The sequence below is a fragment of the Chlamydotis macqueenii genome, chromosome 9 (assembly GCF_036417535.1).
Source record: "Chlamydotis macqueenii isolate bChlMac1 chromosome 9, bChlMac1.mat, whole genome shotgun sequence".
NCBI lineage: Eukaryota > Metazoa > Chordata > Aves > Otidiformes > Otididae > Chlamydotis > Chlamydotis macqueenii.
In genome coordinates, this window is record NC_141564.1 from 22,071,119 (window position 1) to 22,096,063 (window position 24,945).

A 24,945-nucleotide genomic window follows, 5' to 3' on the forward strand; every position below is an offset into this window, starting at 1 on the left:
AGACATGCACGCTGCAGGAACCCGCTGTGCTGACACACATTTTCAAAAGAATTGCTCTGTTCCCAACAGGTATCTGTTCAAGATAAATCATCAAGCAGAAGGGTTTTTCCTGCTACAGTGCTGGTCTATAGGTCCACGCAAATCAGCTCTGGAATACGCGTACCTTGGCCCCAAACGCTACAGTCAAAGCATGTAAAAACAGATGCAGGAAGGTGGAAATGTGCTTAGGTTGAAAAAAAGTTTTTCAGTTTATAATTTTTCCAGAGCTTTATTTCTGGAGAACAGCTAACTAGCCAAATTTCTGTCCAGACTTTGCAGCCAAGCTTTTCTTGAAGCTTATTCAAAAAACTGCTGCCATTTCTGGAAGTGAAAAACACAACCACGTAAGAACAATCACTGCCCCTTCGATTCTGTACGTTGAAGTGCATAAGACAGAAAAGCACGAAGGAAGCATAATTTAGTTTCATACAACAAACAGGCTGCTAAACTAATTTTTTTAACTGACTGATGATGCACAGGGATGGTATAATGTGTGTGATGAACATGTTGTATGAGATAAGGGAATGTGCATCAGGGGACCTGCCATAAGGTGCTGCCACTCCCAGCTGACTGCCACCAGCGTCAGCTGGAGTCATCCACCCCCTGTGCAGCAGCAGCAGCAGAGACCCTGCTACAGATCCCCACACTCCAGCAGCTCTTGTCACATCACAGGGTCTTAGCCTAAATCACAAAAAAAAACGTGTTTATGCCAACATACCCCAAAGTGAAGTGGTTGTCTCTGCTGACCCTGCTGAAGTGACAAGCCTTGTCTCAGAGATGATGCCCGCAGCCATGAGGGGCGATGCTCCCGAAAACACGAGTCCCTGCCTCAGGCATCAGCTGAGCCAGATATCCCAGGGTAAAACTTAACCAGTATTAGCTGACCCAGGTCTTTCCTTAGGCCATGTGTGTCCTACGTTATATGAATTTACGCCACAGACAATTTTTGTGGATTGGCTGGTCGCCCACAGAAAATTTTCTATACAAAGTTAATTCATTCACTTGTAATTTATGTTTCACATTTAAAAAATGTGTTGCTTGCTATGCTGAGTAACCAGAATAGGAATTGTTTAGCTTAACACAGTGGATCCTAACCGCTAAATTTACAACCTCAGCTAGCAATTTGTCATCTGCTGGCTTTAAGTGTCAAAGACTTTACGGAGTACCCAAAAGACAGCTGAATGTCAGAGATTCAGACTACCACATCGGTGTAACTGCTGCGTCTTCAGGCCTCCCGTCTCTGCTACTGGTTCCTTCATCCTTCACAGCACCTCTTACCCTGGCGCCAGGTCTGAAACCTGCACTCCAAAACCCAGAGAAGAGGCAAATCCTTTTCCATTTAACACATATTTGAGAAACACAACTACTTATTTAGGACTGTGTACAGAAATGTTGGAGTTCACTCTCTCAGACACGGATCATGCTTTAATTTGAGATAGCGAGTTCCTACATCTTGATGTGGAAAGTTTTCATCATGGCTTTAACTAGTCCAAGCCTCAAAGACAACTTTAGTCTTCCAGGTGGGTATAAACTCTTGCCTGTGCATCTAGACCAGACTACACGTGTATTTTGTGCCCCAGCGAAGGATGAATGTGCTAAAGAACAGATTTAGACAGAAAGCTTGTCCTCTGTAGCAGCATGCTACGTAAACCTGTATTTAAAATTATTAGAATTTCTCTTCCTGAACTATATTCTAGAGAGCCGGCAGGAAAGCTCAGAGCTCCTGCAAAGATATTTTAGATGAAATTATCCTGCTAGATGAAACTATAAAATACCAGGAGTAGCGAGAGAAAAGCCAGAGATCAGAGGATGAGCCAGCCTTCCAAATTACTTTTGTCAAAAAGCGAAGAGACTAATAACACTGTTATTTGTTTCCTCCCAGGCCATGAATGCTGACTCATGTCCCTATGTTTCAAATGAACGCAGAAACCCAGGAGACCTTGCAAAAAACCCACATTTTTCCCAATCCCACAGAACATTTCCTCCCTAAACTAAGAATTACAGATACATATGTAAATTTCTGAAGCTGTACGTATAATTTTAAATATGCTATCCTGACCTTAACAGATCATAAAATTGGTAATCCAATGGATTGTGCATTCGATGCATTAGACAGCGATAAAACCAGCGCGCGTTACGAGTGTGGGTCTCTCTCCATCTGTAACGTGCAGTGGGCAGGCTGCAGTACAGCCATTATGGGAGGCAATACCTTCAATTCATGAAAAGACAGAGCTAACTAGTTTTGATCTCTTAATATAAAGAAAATAACTCAGCAGAGAGGTTAAACTTGCTATTTAAAGATGAAAACTGCAATTCTTTGTAAAAGCTTATAACTGTTTCTCACAAAGACCATAAATTCATCAGGAAACACGCTGTCTGCTGACCTGCCCCTACCTCAGCGCCCAGAAGCGATGAAACCCTGATTCCTGTCGAGGTCTCGAGGTGCAACTGGAATATTAAAAGTAATTGCTACTACTAATTTTAGCAGTTTATATTTACAGAAAACAAATATCTCTGGTCATTTGGCACCTAGAGCTCAACTCCCATTATTTTGTGTTTTTCAAGCAGTTCCAAGGTAAATTGTCTTCTGCTGTTACTTTTTGTGCTCACTGGCGCAACTGGCATGCTGCCTCAATAACAACTTTCTTATAGCATCGTTCTGTGTGGGTTTTTCTGTATTTTAGGGAGCTTAATTGCTAAGGGAGGCAGGTAGATGATCTTTCAGGAGAATCTAGATGAACATTACTCACACACAATAAAATTGCCTCCCTCTTCCGTTGCCACGTTTCCAGCTAAAGCAATACAATCACTCTCATTCTGTAACACATGGTTGCTGAATGGGTATAACATGGTAATATGGAATTAACTTCCATTTGCTTTCAAAAAAAGTTTTCTTATTTCACTTAAACTTAGTGTTCCAGATTCAGCAAGGACATCTGGAGCACAGCCAGTGGGTGGACCACGACCAGTACTTTGGGAATTTAATAAACTAGTTTGAAACTTAATTCATAAATCAATCTGTACCAGAAAACAGCACAGAATGAGCTCATCCACAAGGAACTTGGATGTCAACATTTTATTTATTCACTGAATTTATTAAGGATGCCAATCCAAGCTAACGCCAGCCCTGGCAAGTACGTATCACTGTCTTTGCCATCCATCGCATACAAACATCAGTATTCAATCCGTACCTTGAACACAAGAAATAGATGAACATCTATAATGCTGGCAAGAATGCTTGGATACATCAAATCTAGAATGATACAGATGTTCAGGACCAATGCTCATGAACTTCAAATTTGGGATCATCACTTTATGGCTTGCTCCATGTTAAGTATGCGATCTGCACAACCTTCCTTGTGTTCAGAGCGTTAGGGAGGATCATCCTTTTACGGACGACTTGATTGCAGTCCACAAATCACACAGAGCAGCTCTGTGGGCAGTAAACCATCCAAAGAGTCTGTAGCTAAAAGCTTATGCTTTGGAGAATGCCATTCAAAGCAGAGGACGTACCCAAGACCAAAATCTGGGTTCCCAAGGATGTGATGGATTTCCTACCACTTCAAATGTCATTTAAAGACTTTCTTCTCTCTAGAAGCTATGCTTTATTCTGTCAAATGCTACGGGCTTGATGCAGGAATACCAAACTGCAGGACCATAGTTGCATAGTTCAGCCTATCTGACCCCAACGTTACCTCCCGACAAAAGGGGTCTTATCAGCACTACGCATACTTCATGCTCCAACCAGTAAATTAGTCTTCTAGCCTTAAAATATCTGTGGCAGAGACCACATATTAACAACTCTGTAAATAAAATCAAAACTGGAGTTTCATGCCAAATTTTCGTGTCCAACTACACGAGTAGTTCCTCAAACTCCGGTGGAATTGCTCCAGATTTATTTCAGAGAGCGCAGTCCTCAGCCAACAGCCCTAAGCAAACAAGTTTCTCACCGTGCTTTTTCGTATTTCCATTTTTCTAGTTCTTCTCACTAGAACACCCCAAACCCTCCTTTCCTCCTCCCAAACATGCACTGCGAAAAGCAGAAACCACAACTCATGAGCAGATCCCTGAATTTAATAGCTCAGCATCCAAATCATGATCTTTAATCTTCAGATTATGCTGACACCAGGGAGCTAGAGCGCACTGGGAACCAGGAGGAGGCACTGGGCCACAGAGCCCAAGGACAGGTAGCCTCTGGGTGGCCGTCCCAGCAGAGGACATGGTCCCAGCCTGGCCCACAGGCCTCGTGAGCCAGGCTCCATCCACAGCTGGGAGCCAGGATGGGCATTAACAGCATGTGTCTGGCTCCTGACAAGCCACAGGAGATGCTCCCTTCTTTTCCGTCAACGTTCAACAGTTGAAGCCAAAATTGTTGTCATCACAAGCATCTAATACAGATTTCTCTACCATGCCACCTTCCACAACTAACTTCCACAGCAGCAATATTGTCCACCAAGAGCACAGCAAGGAGCCTCTTCTCTTTCTTATTTAACTAACCCTTAGTCAAGAAAGAATTGTGGCGACATGAACTCTGATCCGACGGTTCGTATCTGCCAGAGGTGCACAGAGGTTTCTCTGCTGAAAAAGGAAATGCAGAGTAACTGGTTGTATTGAACTGCTCTTTGAAAGTGAAATACAGCATCAAGGATCTGAACGGGCTGTGTGTGTTTGTTGTCTTCTATTATTCAACAGTGGAGTTGATCTTGCAGGGCACACAACCTCCTGTCAATTTTTTGCTGATGGTTTTCACAACAGCGAAGAGGTAATGAAGCACCATGTTAATCCAGGGCTGCGATCACTAGATAACTCATGTAACATTTAAGGCTAATACTCAGCTCCAACGGGCTTGGCATAACAAAATGGAAAAAAGATTTCCTGTCTCTTTTTAATAGGCACCGTTACCTCTCTGCAGGGATATCTGCCTTCTGCCTGACTCTTAGATGTACACTTTGGAGACAAATCAAACCAAAAAAATCAAATATATTTTGATTCCTATCTCAGAGTGCATTAATTTGCTTCATGGCTTTTCCCTTACCATTCCAAATTTGTGTCCTCATTGTTTATCATAAAATAAAGATTTTTAACTATGAGGCAGTAGACAAAAGCAAAAGCAAGTAAGGCAGGGACATTTATTACAATAAGAACTGATTTGATTACTACACACTTTCAACTGCTATTTATGAAGCAGTCTGAAAGGCAAGAGGCTCACTTGCCACACAGCAGAACACACGTTCTGCTGCTGAAAAGCACTGAATACAGAGTTTTCCCCTAAACTTTACAACATATTTCCAGCTCCTTGGAAAAATTTCTTCAGAAAAGGGGTTTGGGCGGTGGTTTTTGTTTGGATGGTTTGGGGTTTTTTTGTTGTTGTTGTTAAGAAACCACTTAAAGTAAAGGCTTCTTTAGTGGAATTATGATGGTGCCCCAAGAAAAGCAGTAAAGAGGAGCCGGGTTCAGACAGAGATACAAGTGGAAGATTCCATCACTCTGGTTTGGAAAGCGTTTCAATCATACTCAGCTATTTATCTCAGTACAGAGACTAACAGCTATAAACATTTTCATAATAAAAAGGTGTTGAAGCTATTTCAAAGGAAAAGCAAATCCTTAAATAATTTGTGGGTTAGTTTACTGAATTAGGAGAGCGCATGAGGAGTATCAAACGGCACTGTGAACGCTCTCAAAGCATACTCCAACCCACCACCTCAGGATGCTTGAGGAGCAGGAGGAAGCTGGACCACCTTGCCCTCTCCCCTATGCTGGCTAACCATGTCCCCCATACTTGAGGGATATTTTCACTCTGTTCAGAAGTTAAAATACCACAGAGCAATTGCAGTATTCTGTGGGATTTAAGTATGACAACATCCACAATTTTTCAGAATTACACAAGCTCACATGCTTCCTGGGGAGGGCAAGGAATTCCAGGACATCATCTATTTTCTGCTTAACAAGATGCCAAAATACATGTATCAAAAAATTCTTCTCATCAAGGATATTTGAAATACTTTGTATACCTTTAATGAAGCTTTCAGTCCAGTCCAAGTCTCAAGAAAGTGGTAAAATTAGTGGATTTATTGACTGTTCACAGCTATTCTGCCTTACATCAACCTTTCTTTCCTTTTTTTGCGCCTTACAATCTGGTAACACAAAGTGGTTATTTACATAGAAGAGCAGTAGCTGTCCAAGAGTTCCAAAACCAAACAGCTTTGTGAAAACCTTTTTCTATTTCTTCCATAAAGAGATAAATCACATTTATTGTTGAAAATAAACCAAAATTCCCAGTTCTTGATGCACTGCATGATTTCTGCTGGGATGATACTGAGGATCAACAGCATATTTTATAGCTACAGTGGCTCCTTCTCTCACTTCCACTCTCCTACCCCTTCTGACTGTCACACTAGAATTTAAGGCATCACCTAACAACGTGGACTTCTCTCCCTCTCACAGAGAAGTTGCACGTAGAGGCTCAATCTATAGCTTTTCCTAGGTATTGCTTTTGCTAGTGGGTAAAATAAAAAACCCTGGTATACACACTAGCGTGTGAAGGTGCACGTGCAAGCTCACCTGTGCAAATGTGTGGGTACTGTCAGTAAAGAGGAGGAGTATGAAAATGTACATTACCATCCTCATTAATATTTCAAAATGAAACTTCAAGCAAGCAGACCTCTCTCTATGGATCACTGCTATTGCTTTTATATACATTTTAAGTCTTCAAGGAGCATACCTGTGAGATATAACCAGGAGGCACATGAATAGGGGGAATGGATCCATTGGGTGACATCATGGGAACCTCTGCTGGTCCTAAAAGAGAGAGAGAAATAAGATATTAGTGTTTTCAGTTTAAAAAATTGCACAATTGCTCAGAAAACGCTAAAAATAGCTTTGTTTTTGAAGCCTGCAATAACAAAATGAGCAGCTCCACTGATTTCTGGTATATGGAAAATGCCTTGTGCCATCATTCTGAGAATAAGATCATTGTTCAATGACTTTACCATATATTCTGTTGAAATAATATTTTCGTCATAAAACAGCTAAAACATAGACTTTATATTACCCACTGATCAACTCCTACAGCATTAAGCAGTAACACAATCTGTCCTTTAGCAGCCCACAATTCCTATTCAAAAATCTGGTTAAGTTATTCCTGTGGAAGGCATGAGAGCACAGAACAAAGCAGAAACTGTGCAGCCTGGAATTAGGCAGCTCCCGAGAAACGTGTCCAATTGTAGCAAAAAAAAAAAAATATCACGTATGTGAAAAACTATCTATTTAAGAATGCACAAAGACCAAATTCATTATCTCAGCTATTCAGACTAACCTTGGAATGTGGTTATACAAGCAAGAAGCTTATGGTTTCCCCTCCGAAATCCAGCCCCGAACGTGCAAGTTCCATTTTGAGGCCCTGAGCACAAGTATAACAAAGCAAGTGCCACAACCATCTGACTTTTGCAAACGGAGTCTCACAGCTAAAAGAAACCATCTAGATAAAATGGAAACAGTTCACACAATCGCTCATTGATTCAGCCATTAAAACTGGGGACATCAGACAGAGAAGTCAATAAAACAAGCCCCTCGAACATCAGATTGATGTTTGCAGTGAGAGTTTACTACTTCGAAAAAGAAAAATTATTTTAATTACTTCCTTGTTACGTATTGAAATGTTTGCACTAACCTGTTTTCTGTCATTTGCCAAAAGCTGAGAAAACAGTCATGGTCAAACTCTTGAAAAGAGCCAGAGAGAACGCTGCGCCTCATCATTGTGAACTGAATTCTAGCTTTGCCTAACAATACAAAAGATAACTTCATAACTTTAGCTGATGGAGAAGCCATCTGACATCTCCCAACGGTATCACATTCTACACAAGGAAGCTGAACACTAAAACACATGAAGGACTTCAGGCACAGTAGCGGCCTGCAAGAGTGAGTGCTCCTAAAATTTAGAGAAATTCAACAAAATCCCCCACAACAATGAGCCACAGTCTGGTGGTATCAGCAAAACCAGTCCACGTTAAACTATCAAAACAGTCGTTCCCTATCCAGCTACATTTTTATGGTCCTCAGGCTGCTCAGTCAATTTTAGTGTGAACGGAAAAACATTTCAGCATGAACAGTAAGTGATTACTGGGGAGAGGAGGAGTTATCTAAACGGCTCTATTTAAACCCATCAAAAATATGAAGTGATAATTGGTTCAGAAGGAAATTTACAGCAATATTTTTTTGCGTAAATGCGTTTGCCCTATCAAAAAAGTCTCTGCAAATTTATTTTGAGGAATATGTTTTTTATTTCTCTCTGAATTTATTTTGGTTTCTGTACACTGCCAAGTCTCACTCCACAGTAAGTGGGACAGACCATCTATATGTAATGGTCAACACACCACAAAGCTTTTTTGGGGGATTCAATCCACACTGGATTATCAAGTGTTCTTCAGGATGGAACACACCTGAGATTAGGTAAAATGAATCGTTAACTTTGTTACGCAACTCTTCCTTGTCAGGGATTTGTCAAACCTAAAGAATTGCAAGGAAAAAAGTCTTTCTAAAATTAAAAAAATCCTGAGTTCACCATTTAAGTAGACAATAATTTAAATGTTACACGTCAACATTGCTTAATAGAATAAAGTCTTAATATTTAACTTGTTTCAGTTCCTCACCAAATCACTGTCTACTTGTAGTCATGCTGGCCCTACCCAGTCTTTCTCAAAAATAGGTACTCTGACTTGGAAATAAATTTAAAAATGGAACAGTTTGGGAGTTCCTGCATCCAGACCAGCTAATCTCTGCATGACAACTGAGAAACACTCGCCCCGGCATGCCCCGTATCTGTCCTTCTAAACCTTGGGCCATACGGAGCAGTGATCTACTTGCAGGAAGAAATCAAACTCCCACATCGATACTGTTGACTGTAACATTTCCATTCCAATTAAAAAAAAAAAAAGTTGTGTTTTATCATCAAAACGTGCACTATGCAAGACTATTCTTAACCTTGCGTATGACCCACAAACTGTTAAAGTCATCTGGATACAGGTTTTAAAAGAACGACAGCCTGGTGATTTGCAGCTAGATTTTGTTTCCAGTGCTCTGATTTCAAGGCTAGCCAAACGACTTTAGCATACATTATTTCATCTCTCTCATCAACAGTACCAAAACAAGTTGAAGCGGTAGCGAGTGAAATGCAGACCCCCATCGCCACAGCACGACCAGTCCCAGGACCTGTTAACGACTCTTCTTGCAGTGAAACCACTCCCCAGTTAACACAAAACCAAAATGAAATCTTTTGTGGTTTGAGGAGTTGAGTATTTTTGGTTATGTCAAGTATTTTTTAACTGTTAAGAAGCAGACATTTACAGACGCATGTTCCTCAATTGCTTGCATCCACAGGTCGCATAGAAGCGATGTGTCCTCTAAGGAACTACAACTTTGCAAGTTTTAATTGAAGCTCGTGGTTCAATACAAAATTTAATTTAAATGATAAAAAGTCAGTCCAATCTAACACAGATGCCGTACACTGAAATGAACTCATTTTAATACTTTTCAAATCTGGTAACAAACAGAGACTGTCTCCTGAGTTCGTAATGAAACCCAGCCAGAAGAGCTTTGGCCACCTCTGCTGAGAAAGCAAGAGGCCAAATCCCACCCGGAGCTCCGACATCGTAAATACCGAGCACCTCCATCAGCTTCTGGAGGGCTGCCCCAAAACACTGGGGCTGGCTCCTTCCGAAATTCAGGTGCAAGGAAATTATTCTCCCTCCTCTGAAACTAGAGGAAAAGCAAAGGAGCCACCAGGCTGAAGCCAGGTCCACCAGCCAGGCAGGTGACAGACCGCACTCCACCTTAGCCAGAAGCACAAAGTTTTCATATTTCTAACCCCTGTTAGTAATTAAGGGACAGTAAAGGAGCAACTCAGCCTCGTATTGTGGCAGAGCTAATTACCAGCTTGACATCCCCAGTAAGAGCCTGTCCTCCTCTTCCAAGCCTCTCACTCCCTCTTTTGTGCTGCTCCGTCACTCCTCTGACGGCATGGAAGCTAATTATTTTAACCCTTTTTGATGACTAAAAAGGTTTTGCAAATCTATTCTCTTGTTAAAAAAACTCCTGCACACATAGTCTAACAAAAATCACAATTTATTTCTTCTTGTATCACAGTTTCTTGTGCAAAGCTACAGAACAAGCCAAGTCTCCCTCCCATCTCTGTCTCCCACTCCCCCTGCCAAGAGGACGCTGCTGTCAGAGGGACGGTCAGGTCTTCTGGCTGTTCTTATTCCTTTGGGAATCATGTCACAATCTACTTGAGACACTTCTGTCCCAAGGTTTTCAAGGATAATTATAGCCTTGGTTGCCGTCCATGACACTTTCAAAATTCTTGTATAAGCCCAGTTTTGGAACAAGGATGCTTTTTTATTGCTCCCAAGTGACCTTTTATGCATGCATTAAAGATCATTTTAGTTTAATTAAGGTTTTTTCCTTAAATCATAGAAGCCAAAATCTGGCATTTCAGTTCCTCCAGCTATAGCCACACATCTTACCTATTTCTTTCTTTCTATATTGCATTATACGGCAAAAAGATCATTTTACTACACCATTTTCCTTTCCCTACTGCCATATATAAAATCCATTGCTTTTCTCTCTTTACTACTCTATTTTGTCCACCGTAGAATATTATTCAGATCCAGCTCCAGGACATGAGCATTCATTTTACTCCATGTTCCTACAGATCGCGTTGCACAGCTTGTTACTAAGAGCAAACCCCACTTGGCTTTTTTATAAAGTTCCCATTCTGAGAGCAATTACCAAAAAAACTCTCCCAAGTTCAGGAATTTCTAAGCGCTTTTCCTAGCACACACATACTGACTTACCATTTCACATCACAATACCTGCATCAGCAAACATGAAATTTAGTGATTTGGGCACTTTTACTCTGAAATTTAAGAATCCTGTACATCTTAGTAACAAGTACCTACCGCACCAGCTAAGTAGAAAATTAAATCCAGCCAGGTAAATGTATTATGTTTTATAAAGCTTAACAGTTATAAGTAATCTCTGAAAAAATATTACGCTTCCCTCTGATTCACAACCAAACTGGTATCACATCTTCCACTACACTGGGCGCTTCTCAGGAAGCAAATCTGCAGAGCCAGAGGTGTGACGGAACGAAAAGGAACGATAATTAAAGGGCAAATTGGCCTGCTTCGCTAAGACAAACGACCCAGGGCTTGCTGACCTTGGCCGGGACCCAAGGGTTTGCATTTTCACATGGACGAGCAGCTGTTCCGGAACAATTTCCTCAATGAAATCAGCACAAACAGGCTCCCTGTCGCTGTCAGGAACACGTGTCTTCTCCCTCAGCTTGCTTATTCTCAAAGCAGCGCACAGACCAACTAAGGTGATGACAAGGAAGACAAAAACAACAACAAAAAAAACTTCCTGGATTCTTCCGTTCATCTTTCTTCCTTCACAGCAGAGGCGAGGCAAGCGTCTTTCCCAGCCCTTCGGTCCCAGTCTAAAACTGCTCGATGGCACAAGCTAACACGAGTGCGTCAGACCGCTTTCTCCAAACCTTTAAAGTAGGACGTACAGAGCTTTCAGATATAAATGTCAGCAGAATTCCTAGGTGCCCTCTCTCGCCGACAAGAGCTGATTCAGATGCTAACATAACCCTGCTCACACACGGTAAAAGGCAGAGGAAGAGTCAACTCCTGGGTGTCCACTTAAGGTACCAGGACACAGAGTCTTCAATTTACTGCTGATCCCGATCCAAATACTTTGTGCTAAATGAGTACAAATTCGTAGATTAAAGCAACTCCACGTTAGAGAGAAGAGAGGGAGCAGCTTTTACAATATTACGTGCCTGAGGGGGTAAAATGACAGCTTTAAAAAATTCCTTTGGAGACGGCTGAAATGTCAGAAAAAATCCCACCTACGCTGCATTCAACCTGCCATCGGTGGGGTCACGAGAGGCACAAAACCAACACTGCCAGTACAGTCCACCAACGCACGGGAGTCATGACAGCATCCAGCCCTTGGCCATCCCCGTGGCACCAGCTCACGCCTGAAGAAGGCTGTCTACAGAGAGTTCTATACTGCTTATCCATACAGATTTGTCTATTTTTTTTTAGGACAACCTCATCTACACATAAGGATGTGAATAGAAGGATGCCTACCACACATCCTCTCACATTGTCCGGCGCTTCAATGGCTTATTTTCTATCCAGATCACAGTATCTGCCTGAAGCCTCCTGCATCTGCACGGTTCAGCCACTGGACACAGCCACCTCACCAGTACATCCCAATATGGGGTGCGAGAGCAGAGACCGAAGCACTTCCGATGTAGTTAAAATGCACTATTTGAACTCCTCTGCAACTTCCATGACTGCTTTACGTTTTTTCAACATCCTTTCTCAAAACGGCGACCACATTAGAAGTTGCAAGTTACAACAGTCCTTTACCCTCCATCCCATCCCAGATTATCAAGTTAATTTGTCGTAAGCATTTAAAAATAATCAAAGTTATAAAAAAATACATTGGTCTCTCCAAGTTTCGGTGCATTATCATTATTAAAATGAAACTGCAGATCATGTACACTTGTTCAGTACTTGGATCTCACAGCCGCAGTAACATGCCGAGGAGCCTGGCTCTGACTGATGTTTTCAAGATGTGCAGACAAACTCACTCAACCAAACATCAGATCAAAATACTCAGAAATCTGTGCCAAACACATGAAACAGACAGCTCTTGGAGCATTTTCTGGCTTATTTACGTGACAGCACCTTTGCTGTTTACACTGGAGACTCTAAAAAATGGTTTATTTTACCTGTGTTTGCTACTTGACCTGCTACGCACCGCGGGAGGCTCAAGCCCATTCAATCTGCAGTGAAACACCAGCACTCGGTGCTTTAATGCAAGAACCAACAGGTTCCTGCTCAGCAATGTGTCTCCCACGTGTTATATCCCAGTTTGGGGCACACTCTAGAAATAATACAGTAACCCATAAAAACAGGAAATGAACTAAAAGATACCAGTCACGGCGAACATGCCCTGTCCAAGGCGATCCCAGTACCACAAGCCGTCACGCTTAAGTACTACTGCACCTGATTTTGAAGAGGGAGCTAGGTTAAATGTTCATTTTTAATCCCCCACAGAACTATGAATTAATAAATTTTCATGCATCAAATGTCTGACATTTCAAACATTTGAGATACTTACCCTGAGAGCATAAAGAACTGTCCCACTCCTCACCTGCAAGACCTCACATGTCATGCGCCTTGCTTTTTGGATCCATCACACCTCACTAATTTAATAAGCGGAGAAAAGTCCAGACGAGGTCAACAGGCTGCTTTAACAGCCTGGCACATCATCCTCTTGTGCACCAACAGCTTCTCCACCTGCCGCGGGGCTGGAAGGGGAGCGGGAAGGTCCTGGGGACAAGGACCTGGTCCCACGGCAGGGACAGAGCTCTGCTAACCGCCATCTGCAGCAGCTTGCATGTCACAAGGAACTTTGACAACTTAAAGCTGACTGAAGGATTCAGGAAAGGTTAGACAAGTACACTTGTTCAGCCACAGAGAACGGAGACGGACAAGATGGATTCTTCAGCTCTATTCCTGTTTTTCTCCATTCCCAGGTGAGTTTTGTTTCTTTTTTAAAACAGTCCCGTATATTCTTCTAGAATTTCAATTTACGGGCAACATTTTAGAGTGGAACATTTTGTTGTGGTTGTTTTGAATAGAACTGGAGTAGTTTGCTGCCCTAATCTGAACAAACAAGCTGGATTATTTTGTGAAAATAAACCTTTTCTGATGCTTGGCTCATTAGCCACTACTGCAAAAACACTTGCAAAGAGTATGTTGCAATACTTCAAGCACTGAAAATGAGCACACTCCCATAGCAATTCACCAGATGGGCTACAGATTGTAAATCATAGACGTCTAGACTAGAACACAAGAGACAAACATCTGTCTAAAATCAGTTGACTTGAATGGCAAATACTGTTAAATAAATTAGGACTACGCTGGAAACAAAGAGAACAACCAACTACGCTGAAAACATCTGAAATTAATCCATTAGCACAAAGCCACAACACAGTAACCTGAAAGCGGAGAGACATTCATTTTGTGATGAACTTTAGCCCAAGACAACATCCCGACATCTGAAGCAGGAGCACGAAAGCGTTTCTCTGACGCAGCGCCACGTTACCCCACAGGGGCTCGCGAATCCATCGCCAAAACATCTGGCTGCAGCGGGGTTGTTATTGTCCACGCTTCGCAAGTCAAACTGTGGGACAAAGAAATGAAATGCCTGACGCAGGGTCACACAGGATGCTTGTGGGAACGCAACTGGACACAAACCCACAAGAGGGTTTAGGTCATAAGGCAATACTTAAGCTTGAGTAAATCTGTTAAAAGACTGTTAAAAACTGGTAGGTTATCACATTAAAAAAAAAATACTCTATTTTGAAAAAAAATAAGCCTTCCTTGTACCTACTAACTTTTTTTTTCCTTTGCATAACTCAGTTTTAGGCAAAATAGATGTCAAAAAATGAGGATTATTTTATTTTTGCACCAGCTATTAACAACATTACCATTTACACACTGTACACCACTACTTGCCAGATACCGATAGAGGTTATCTATTTGCAGAAAGACAAAAAGCCAAAGGACATGACAAGGGATCAACTACAGACATAATTTAGCCTTTGCGATTTTGAAAGAGCTCTTCAGCATGTTCTAGTGATGTCAGTGCTTTTTGGGGAGCACGTGTGCACGTGTTAGCTTTCTGGCACATTTATAAAATGACACTCACTTGCAAAAAGTTTTGTTCTCTGCAACAGGTTTTATACAAATGCTAAGCAATCGGCTTTGAACACAACTTCCATTAACGGCAGCGATAATTACACAACATCACTTTTCTGCAGCAGTAAAAGAAAATGCTCCAGTTACTCATAATGTAATTATTGCATTCCCATGGCAACACCAAAAGGACTGTACAATCAGCAACAAACCCCAAACCCAGCCAACAACAAAGTTACACAGTAAGTTCTCTTCCGCCTGCCCTGACGAGGCAGTGGTTAGGTGATGGCTATTCTTTACCTGTCCACCCACAGCGAGAAAAATCATCCAGCCAGTGAAAACAGAAGCAAACTTCCAATCCTACCGCCCGCCTCGAGCTGACACCGTGCCACCAGTCATCTGACAGGGGCTGACAAGTTTTGTTCCTGACATGTTTGGATCCTGGACTTCGGTGAATCATCTGAAATTCTCTATTTGAATGAGCTCATCACAAACACAGCGATTAATATCCATCTGCCGCAAACAAGCGCTCTTCATCACGTCAGGGCGGGGAGGGAAGGAGAATCAGCAACACCGTTGGTACTCAGGTACGTGCGGGCTCTTTTGTGAGGCAGAAAGAGTCATTAAAATTTTTGTTTGCTGTTTACCACCAAAAAAAACCAACTAATATTGTTGTGGTGGTAAATTGCCATCTCCTGTGGGTAGAAGCACATTTTTTAACATATCTGTACTTTTAAATATATATCTACAGCTATAGATCTAAATCTATTACTGTAGAGATATTACTATATTACTAGATATTACAAGAGATCTATACTATACTATTTTATAAATATAGAACAATGTGTGTAAATATAAAATCTATATAGATATATAGATGTATATTCTCTAAGTATTAAAAGCAAATTTCAAGATATTTAGTATTTCCCATCTCTCTGTTGCGAGTTTTACTACAGTCTTGCATTTACGCCAGAATAACATGGAAAAAACCCGCAAGCTAGAATTCCAAGCATGGCAATAGGTGCAGCGCTCGGAGATGCCCTCAGAGAGCCCAGGGGTTCCCCAGCTGAGCACAGCAGAGCCAGCTCCTGCTTCCTTCACAGCGCTTCGGGAATCCTGAGGCAGGTCATTAAGAATTAAAAATAAAAAGCTGCATCTGAAGTGGAGAAGCCTCAACCGGAATATCTTTCTTCTGGGTCAGGAAGCGTGGCGTACAAATCAAATATTCCCCTGAAACAGGTTGCTTCCAGAGCACAGCTGTCCCCTACCCAGGGAGAACCAGCTCTACCTGAGCCTCTCCCAGCTGATGTTGCCCAGTTTCTTCTTCAGCATCTCCAGCGACCAAAGCTCCACAAAGTCCCCAGCCCCCAGTGTCTCCCACTGCCCACATGCACTTGTGTTGGAAGTGTCTCCAACTTCCACTTCTTTCCCCTAAAATTTTTGCTTGTTAATTCTCCATCTGCTGTCATGGATGGAGGAACCTTCCATTATTTTCTTTCCTACAACCTTTTATGAAAGCCTCCACGCATCCCGCTTCACTCTGCCCTGTCTCCCTTAAGCCTGCGCTTCCATAACAAACAAAACCCATTCTTCAAGCTTTTTTCACAGCTCACACCTACAGCCCCCAGCTTCTCTTGGCTGTTGTGCTCAGAACCTTTTGTAGCCAAGGCCAAACCAAAAGGCAGGTGCTCAAATCCCACCACAAAGCCCAGTAGAGCCACCTGAATCCCACTGAGCTGCTTACATTGACTTTGGTTCCTCCTTACCTCTTCTACTCCAACGAGCTCTTTCTGGAGCTCTCAGCTACACAGCGGCTGTCCCAGAGAAGGCACTAACTCACTTGTTCACAGCCTGCTTTCATTTTATGACCGTAAAGGTGGTGGGGAAGGCTGTGACTCACCAGGTTACGTTTGAAGGGCCCCATCATCCTCCCCTCGTTTTCACTTCATTTCTCATATTTCTAAGCTGGGCCGCTGCAAGGAGCACATTAGTTGAGCCGTGTTTTAAAACATGCCTCTTGGCTAACGACAGCATTTCAGCCTTCAAAAAATAAACTAGAAATTCTTATTTTCCTGTGTCCCCAGACAAACAATCATAATCACATAGCATTACATAGTGGGGAGAATTAGACTCTTCCCTTTCAATATAAATTAACTGCTAATGAACAACAAATATTGCATAATTAACTAAATTATTCTAATTATTAAAAGAACACTTATCATTTAAAAAGAATGGATCTAGGACAGTTTCTCCATAGCACATCTGAAATATTCTGAATTCACAAATCCAATAAAGGGAATTTCTTGTTGGCTACAGCAACTGTGAAATTAATTTACTATCCAAAACATTCATCATGTAGTTTGATGGAGATTAAAAACCCCCTGTGCTCCAGGGAGTAAGCATTCCAACTGGCCATCACTCTTCAGGTATTTATCACTGAGGAGTTTTTAGGGGAACAACGTAGGGCTTGGTATAATGCAGAGGTTATTAAGAAGTTTGACCAAAAGTACGAGCAGTAAGTTTTCCTTTCAGTGGGTCCCTGGTCTTCAGTGTGTCCACCCCAGCAAAGGAAGAAAAGCTCTGCCTCGCAGGAGAACCGGCTGGCGCGGCTGCCTCTGCTCAGGAGGCTCCCTGGGTGCAGCGGTGTTGGAATAACCCCATCGCCTGGGCCCTTCCCAGGCTGCTGAGATTCCCAGAGGGATTACCCCGGCACAACAGAGCCCACCATGACAACCTCACCCGCAGGGTCTGGAATTCGCAGAAAGCGAGCGGGGTGCGGGGAGAAGGGATTTAGCCACTTTGCGACTATTCAAGGAATGCTCTTGATTTCCTCTTAACAACCTTCAGTTGAGAAAATTACCTTCCGAATTATTTGAATTTCTTGGTACTTGAACTCTATTGTTGGGATCTAACGTTTCAGTTAGAGCAAGTGAAGAGTTCAAACCCAATATCACAGCATTTCTCCTTACAGAGCAGGGGCAGGGAGGGGAGGTGGCAGCCAAGAAAAAATGTATAGTGCATTATTTTAAAAAATATATAGAATTTTTACCTTTTGAAAATGGTATAAGTCATAACTTTGGTCCTTGTGGCTGCAGAAGCGCATGTGCAAGGGCAAGGACCGTGTGTGCCCAGACAGAAAGAGGACGCACAGCAGCCTTGACTTAAACTGATTAAAAAACAAATTAAGCAAGGTAGGTGAGATGTACGTTATTTTTGAGCATTCAAAAAAATAAAGAAAAAAATCACTCTTCCTAGCACTTCTGTACCTGAACCATTATCCAACGTTCATGTTCGAAGGTAGAAACTATTATTTCTGTTCAAAATCTCTCTGAAGTTTGAATGGTACTTCTACGCCCCAAAAGCTGCAGGCAGGTACAACGTGCGTGTTGCACCCACAACCAAAGTGCTTCTCTGACAAAACAAGGAAGAAATCCACAGGCACGTTGTTCTTTTTCTTTCTCCTCACTTCCACCCAAGCCATCCCTGGAAAGCTCCTCCAGCTCACTGAAAGGATAAGTGGATGACAAGGTAAAACAGCGAGAACGCAGCTGACTGCGGGGTCTGGACGCTGTCCCAACACCCCGCCCAGGCCAGCCCCCAGCTTCTCGCACCACGGTCAGGCTGATGCCACCTTTGGCAGATCCTGCGGCATGAGATGTTCCTCCATCCGAACCCCCTCCCCAGCCCTTTAGCTGCTCCAAACCAAACCGCTTGTGAGGTCAAGCGGTGAATGGAATCTTTTTTATTTCAAAACCATTTCAAGTTATCCTATCGATCAGGCCGCACTGCCAATAGTAGTGGGATGAAGGGACAGGAATGCCTGGAGTCAGTACTGCTGCCCATCCAAAAGTAACAGTGAGCAAAACAACTCATGGGTCATACAAGTTTGTGCACTAGCCCTCCCAGCACACAATTAAAAAAAAAATAAATAATAATGAAAACAATTTGTCCTGGTGACTCAGAATCTCCATCGCTTGAAGAAAGCCCTGCTTCTGTAACACTGCGTCGTTCTGGCTTCAGATGTATTCTCACGGGTCTCGGGCTCGTGACTCAACTGTTTTCCCTGTATTTGCTCAGGCAGTTGCCCATCGAGAGATTACTGAAGCTTGCACGCATCATAGGGTCTGGCTAAAAAGCAAATAATCTAGATAAATTAATATCACTGGAGAATATTAAAAAAACCACCAAACCACTAACATTGTTATTTTCCTTGGAAGTCTACAGAAATCACAACTCATCAACCTTTCTGGTTAAAGACATTGTTTATCACCAGCCTTTCTAACATTAAGATTGCAATGGTGTTCAGCAGCTGCTCTGGAAATACCAGGAAAAAACACCCTGGAGAAAGACACCTCATGCACTAGCTACTTTATTTGCTCGGACTGTTTAAAGGTTAACCTCACTGCTCAGCTCTCTAACCACTAAATCCCTCTCCCGCAATACCTAAGATTCAATAAGTCAAAGAACAATCCAGAGCCACGTCAAAAGAAAACAACTTAAAGGATTCTCTGAAAAATACGGTTTGTCACTCTGCATTTTACCCTGCATCTGAGTTTTCATTAGGGAAATTATCTTTTCTAAAAACTTTGCTGTGTCAGCCTAACAGAAATATTGTCCCATACCACGTTTTAAGGATTTACCCCTTTTCTCTCTCTCATCTCTATACATCTGCGCACAGATACACATGATCTTGTACATACTTACACTGGCATGTGCAAGATAAAACAAATAATTCTGAAAAATTATGAACAGTTAAATTTTAACCCATAAATTTGTGGTTATAAAATATTTTCATCTGTCCCATGTCATAACACTCTAGCCACCCCGAAGTGAAGTGCTGGAGGATGTAAAATGCCCTACAATGATTCATTTAGAAAGATGTTTAGAGTGACTGGATGCACAGCAAAATTTTCCCTTTTCTAACATTCAACCGAAACAAAGGATATCACTATGCCAAATCAGTGAGCAGTGACTTTCAAGCAACTTAAGGTTTTCCTGAGGAAAACACAACTTTGCCAGAATCAAAGTATTTCATGGGAAAGCTCTGATGAGAACTGGGTGGGCTTTCAAGCAATGCTCGCTACCCCACCATGCCGGCTCTCCCACTAGCTACCAGGGATTTCAGAGACCTGAGAAGCTAAAGACGCTTTCCAGGAGCCTCTTGCGCCTACTACACAAATGCGTGGCCAACTGACAGGAACCGGTTGCCATTTGGAGGTTAGCCTGGGCTGCGCTGCCCCCAGCTACGAGTCCTCTGAAAAAAATACATCATGTTCTGACACATCAAGCAGAGAAAACCGCGACTTTGCGTGTGCTGTGGTATTACCGTCCTCGCAGCCGGCACTGCTGCTGGGCAAGGCAGAAGCCGCAGCTGGAGTCCACCAGTCTGACACTGCATGAGCTGGTGGTACAAGATTTATGGGGATAATTAATGAACTTCCATGCTCAGGTTTCAAGTGTAGCCCATTTTTCCTACAAAGGCCAGGTCCAGAAGAGATTTTGGTAGGATGTGCCCCTAACTAAACACTTCCTTGCAGGTTACTCTGCTTTAAAATTGAGCTTCTGATTATGAGAAAGACATGGATGATAGAGGATAAGGGATCACCTGGTCAAAATTGCTACAGTGATGTAACTGTTCCTACTTTAAAACAAAGAAAAGTTTCTTAAAATCATGCACTTACGGAGATTTTATACCCCAATATACTATACTGAATGCATTAACCAGGGCCACCCACAGGTATTTTACAGAACTGGGTACCACATCAGGATATTTTATCAGCCTCTTCTAGTCTAGTAAGCTATGCAAACCTTGGAAATCAAATTAACTTCCACATATGATCTATAATATACTGTGAAGGGCTTATAAACACTCAGGCATGGTTAATTTTTTCTTTTCAGTTTTCTCGCTAGAAACGATTGACTATCGTTTGTGTCAATACTGCCTCCAGTGCGAGCTGTCACTATAGAAACAGGGACAGCAGCGAAGCCCTTCCTCCCCCTCCTGCACACAAAAGTCCAGGAACAAACACGTTCTTGCGATTTCTTAGACGGTGTGCGCACACTGTGAAGTCCTGAGCAGAACTCAGCAAGTTCAAGGTTTTTCATTTAGGTTTAAAATGCATTTTTTATTTCCAGCAACTCGCGCTCTTCACATCAGCTTCTCCTTCCACGTAAAAAGCTTAAACTTGGGAATCACAAAATTGCTTGTGAAGCATTCTGAAAACAAAAATAGATGAGCAGTGCACTTAAATAAACAGGGATCATAATTCCCTTAAGTTAGATATAAATACAGTCAGGGGATGAGAGAATGGGGCTTCAGGGAAGGAAGGGGATAAGGGTGAAATTTTACTGGTGCAGCAGAGCCTCAAGTTACTACACTACGTATTCCAATTTTCAGACTGGTTTAGCAAAATGATATCAAATTATCTATACTACACAACCAAATACCAGGAGCACAGAGTTCAGCTGGTATAAAACCCTCTAGCACCAGAGGAGCTTGCACAGGTAACGGAGCCATTAACGCAGATGCTGCTGCAGAATCTGGCATTACCGTGGTAATTTTCCAACACAGAAGTATGTGTACAAACTACAACTGAAGGCTTAGAAGATGAAAATATTATTTTACAAGTACTTTTTTAGTCTCTTAGAAGAGACTTAAGATGAACTTGTTAGTGACAGCAAATATTTTTTTCAAAATAAACTGAATGGTACATTAAAAACATACATTTACAATTTTCTTTTACAAGAAGAAGCAGATACAGCAACATTTTCTTGTGAAAAAAAAAAGTTTAAATCTAAAAATATAGCAACAAATGGTAAAAATCCTGTCTGTTCTTTTTAACTTCCTTCCCCTTCTGAACCCCTGCATTAAGGCAACGCTCTCATATGGTCACTAAAGGCTTTTTGACATTGCAGAAGGCTGAAAGGAATATTTTTCTCTCTCTCCCGCATTCAGAAAGCCCGAGCACAAGAGGAGCTATTCAAGCCGTGATGGAGTGCCTCACAGAGACTGCAATATGCTCCCCGTTGGCAAGCAGAGATCTGTTTGGACAGTGAGCCCAGCCATCCCCTCCGCAAACACCAGCATTCCTGCGACTCCGCGGCCAGGAGCGCGGCGGGCCCTTGTCGAGGGCTCTCGCTGCCCATCAGGTTAGGGCTCCAGAACAACCAGCTCTTTGTGCCACGCTTACCATTCAAGAGGCTTTACAAGAAAAAAGAGCTGTCTCTCTCCACTCAGCATTAGGTTTCAATCCAAAAAACTATTCAGAAGTTGAAAAACAGGGAGGAAATACCACGGAATTATATTTAAGTGTATCTTTATTAGCCTAAACTTCTGGACAATATTACAAATTTGTCTTTGGATACTTACCTGGTTCTTAATGTCACGACTTTTTCAGTGTTTCTAAATCAACAAATAAAAATCACCAAGCGACAGACTGGAAAGTACTGGTGTTACTGCAAGACAGCAGCGGGTATTAAAAAACAAAACATCACCCTCAGCTGAAGCAGCAGCAAGCTGCAGCGTTTACACAGCATCACCAGCCCAGGCTGGGAGCCCTCCCTGGACCTGCAGATGTAGGCAGAGCTCCTGCCTCTCCTCATCACATCTGCTTTGCCATGGAGCACGGCGGTATTGACACACACCCGTCAGCCTCAGGTTAGCAGTTCCCATCCTGGCAGGGGTGAAGACAGGAGGAATGCTCCTTCACCTCCACACACCCTTCCCTTTGCTCCACCTCGCTGCATCCCTGCAGAAATCAACCAGGGCTTCGTCACGATCCCCAGTTATAACGTCGGCTCCTGCCGCAGGGAGCTGAGAAGCCTCCAACACACAGAGACTGATATACAGCACCAGGCCTCCGAGCAATCAATGGAAGTAATTAGCTTTCTCTGCCCAACATGTGCTCCATCTTCACTATTGCTATTTTCTGCTTGTGGAAGTCATTAACACAACCCTGAGAGACCTGCAACTTCTACATCCTTAATCAAACATCCTACTGCAAATAGACTCATACAGTGGCAGATTCAGTAAGAGAAAGAAAACAAAAACTACAAAATTACACAAGGAAAACACTATTTGCACACGCCAGGTTATGCTACAAAGTCAAACGGCATGGTCCTCGCCTCACCTTGCTCCCACCTTCTGTCCCGACCGTGATGCTCATCCCCAGTGCATTTAGCAGCGGGGCTGGAGGTGGGCTTTTTGGTTTTGTGGTTTGTCTGTTGCTGGGATTTGAGGAAGGGAGAAGTGCAGAGATTGAAACCAGGTTTTCTACTGTGATGTACTCCAGTTCAAGAACAACCAACAGGCTTAACATAACTACACTTGGTCCCACGGCCAGCATCACATGGTATCAGATTAATCCATTAAAATTATCCTCTGAAATCTGAGTTTACAAATCTCTAGGCTTCCTCCCCCATTCTACCTCAGCTGCATTAAATCAGACTTCTGCTTCCAGGCCACAGCCCACTGCTGGCTTCCACCAAGCAGGAACAGTAAAGTCCACTCGTCCTTCCCAGTCCTCAGGTGGAGTACGTTCAGCACGCACAGTCTCCGGAGAACTGAGCTGTCAAAAGCACAAATCCCTCAAACTCATAAACGGTTAACGCTTCCCCCGCTGCCACCTTGCCTGGGTTGAGTGAGATAACAGCCTCTCTGCAAGTGTGATGGACACACATGAGGAGAAGGGTTCAAAAGAAGCTGAAGAGAGGACGGAGGTAGTGCTTCACAGGGGAAGAGGAAGAGGAGGAGAGGTTGGAGAGAGGAAACAAAGACCCAGCAGAAGCAGAGAGGATTCGAAGGCACACACACACACACACCGTCTAGGGCAGCTTCTCATCAACTCTTTGACACTCATTCAATGAAGAGGGGTGAACTCCTTCTCTGAAGCTTGAAAAGGCTTCAGAGGAAGGCTTCAGAGGAAGGCGGAGCAGGAGGAACAGGGTAAGTGGGAACCCTGAAACTCTGGGGATTTTTTTCATTTGCCTCCCAGTTTCCAAGGCTGCTTGCTGGCCATGCTGCGTCTCTCAGGTACAGGCCTCCACCCCTCAGCAAAGCTTCATAAACGTTAGGAGAGCTTGTATGGATGGAAAAAGTCTATATTTACACTGCAATAATACACCACTCACCGTAAGCCTAAAAATGAAGCCCAACCGAAGAGCTCTCTCTAAACGAGGGGAATGGGGGTCGCTTTAAACAGAATTATACCATGGAAACTCTGGGACATTATTCAAACCATCCATGTGAATAAAACATCCCACTTTCGCCAAGTTTTTTCAAGCTGACTTCAGCTTTCTGCCTAAACAAACCTCAGGCAATCCTGACATCATTTGTAGCAGAGGCAGCATTTTATTTAAGCTTGAAATCTGAGGGTGTTGGGTAGATTACCAAATAAAGAGTTGATTTTTCATCTGAAGAATCTCAAATGACCTGACTTCAAAGGCTGGATTTAGGCTTACTAAGCCAATGGAAAACAAACATCTTTAATCTCCATACTGACATTAAACTCAAACAGAAAATAACTCTGGGAAAAGCCCTTTATCATCACACTACTACACAGAAATAGGGGAAAGGTGGGAAAAAATTCAAATTATTCTACATGAACAGCCTGCCTCACAGGCAAGGTTACCTCGCTCCTCTCTTCCTTCTGTCTTTTTCCATCCCATTTTACTCACCTCTTCTTCAAATGTTAAGTTATGCTAGGCATTGAGCCTAGATTAATACACCTCAACACTGAACACTAAGAATTTGCTCCAGAGCAAATGCTGACATTAGATACACATGCAAACATCTCAATTATCTGCCTGCTGCACCTAGGTGCTACTGCACTTTGTGACTAAGAAAAATTCTGCACGTGAAAAGAGAAGTCTGGCAGCACCAAGTGATCATTTTTGGCCCTGGAGACACCAAGTTATTAGACCTGAAGTCTTATTTCTAGTACAGGATTCAACACTGCTTGTTCCTCATCTTTCAAAATACACTATGAGACTAGAAACCACACGCCTGGCTAAAAAGGACATGCTAAGATTAATTATCTTCTTCCCATCTCCAAAACAGCAGCTTTCAAGAACTGCTCAGAAAGTCAAAATATTTAATAGTCTCCAAAAGAAGAGAGAGGGTAGAGGA

The 24,945-nt window shown here is 42.6% G+C and overlaps 1 protein-coding gene across 2 annotated transcripts in view; it reads right to left on the reverse strand.

The window, feature by feature from the left end:
• FNDC3B (fibronectin type III domain containing 3B) overlaps positions 1-24,945 on the reverse strand; it is a 192,319-nt gene that overhangs the window by 92,500 nt on the left and 74,874 nt on the right. For both annotated transcript variants that reach the window (XM_086754486.1, XM_086754487.1), the window contains one exon: positions 6,761-6,837. In XM_086754486.1, coding sequence (XP_086610612.1) covers positions 6,761-6,837 — 77 coding nt within the window. The remainder of the gene's footprint in view (positions 1-6,760; positions 6,838-24,945) is intronic.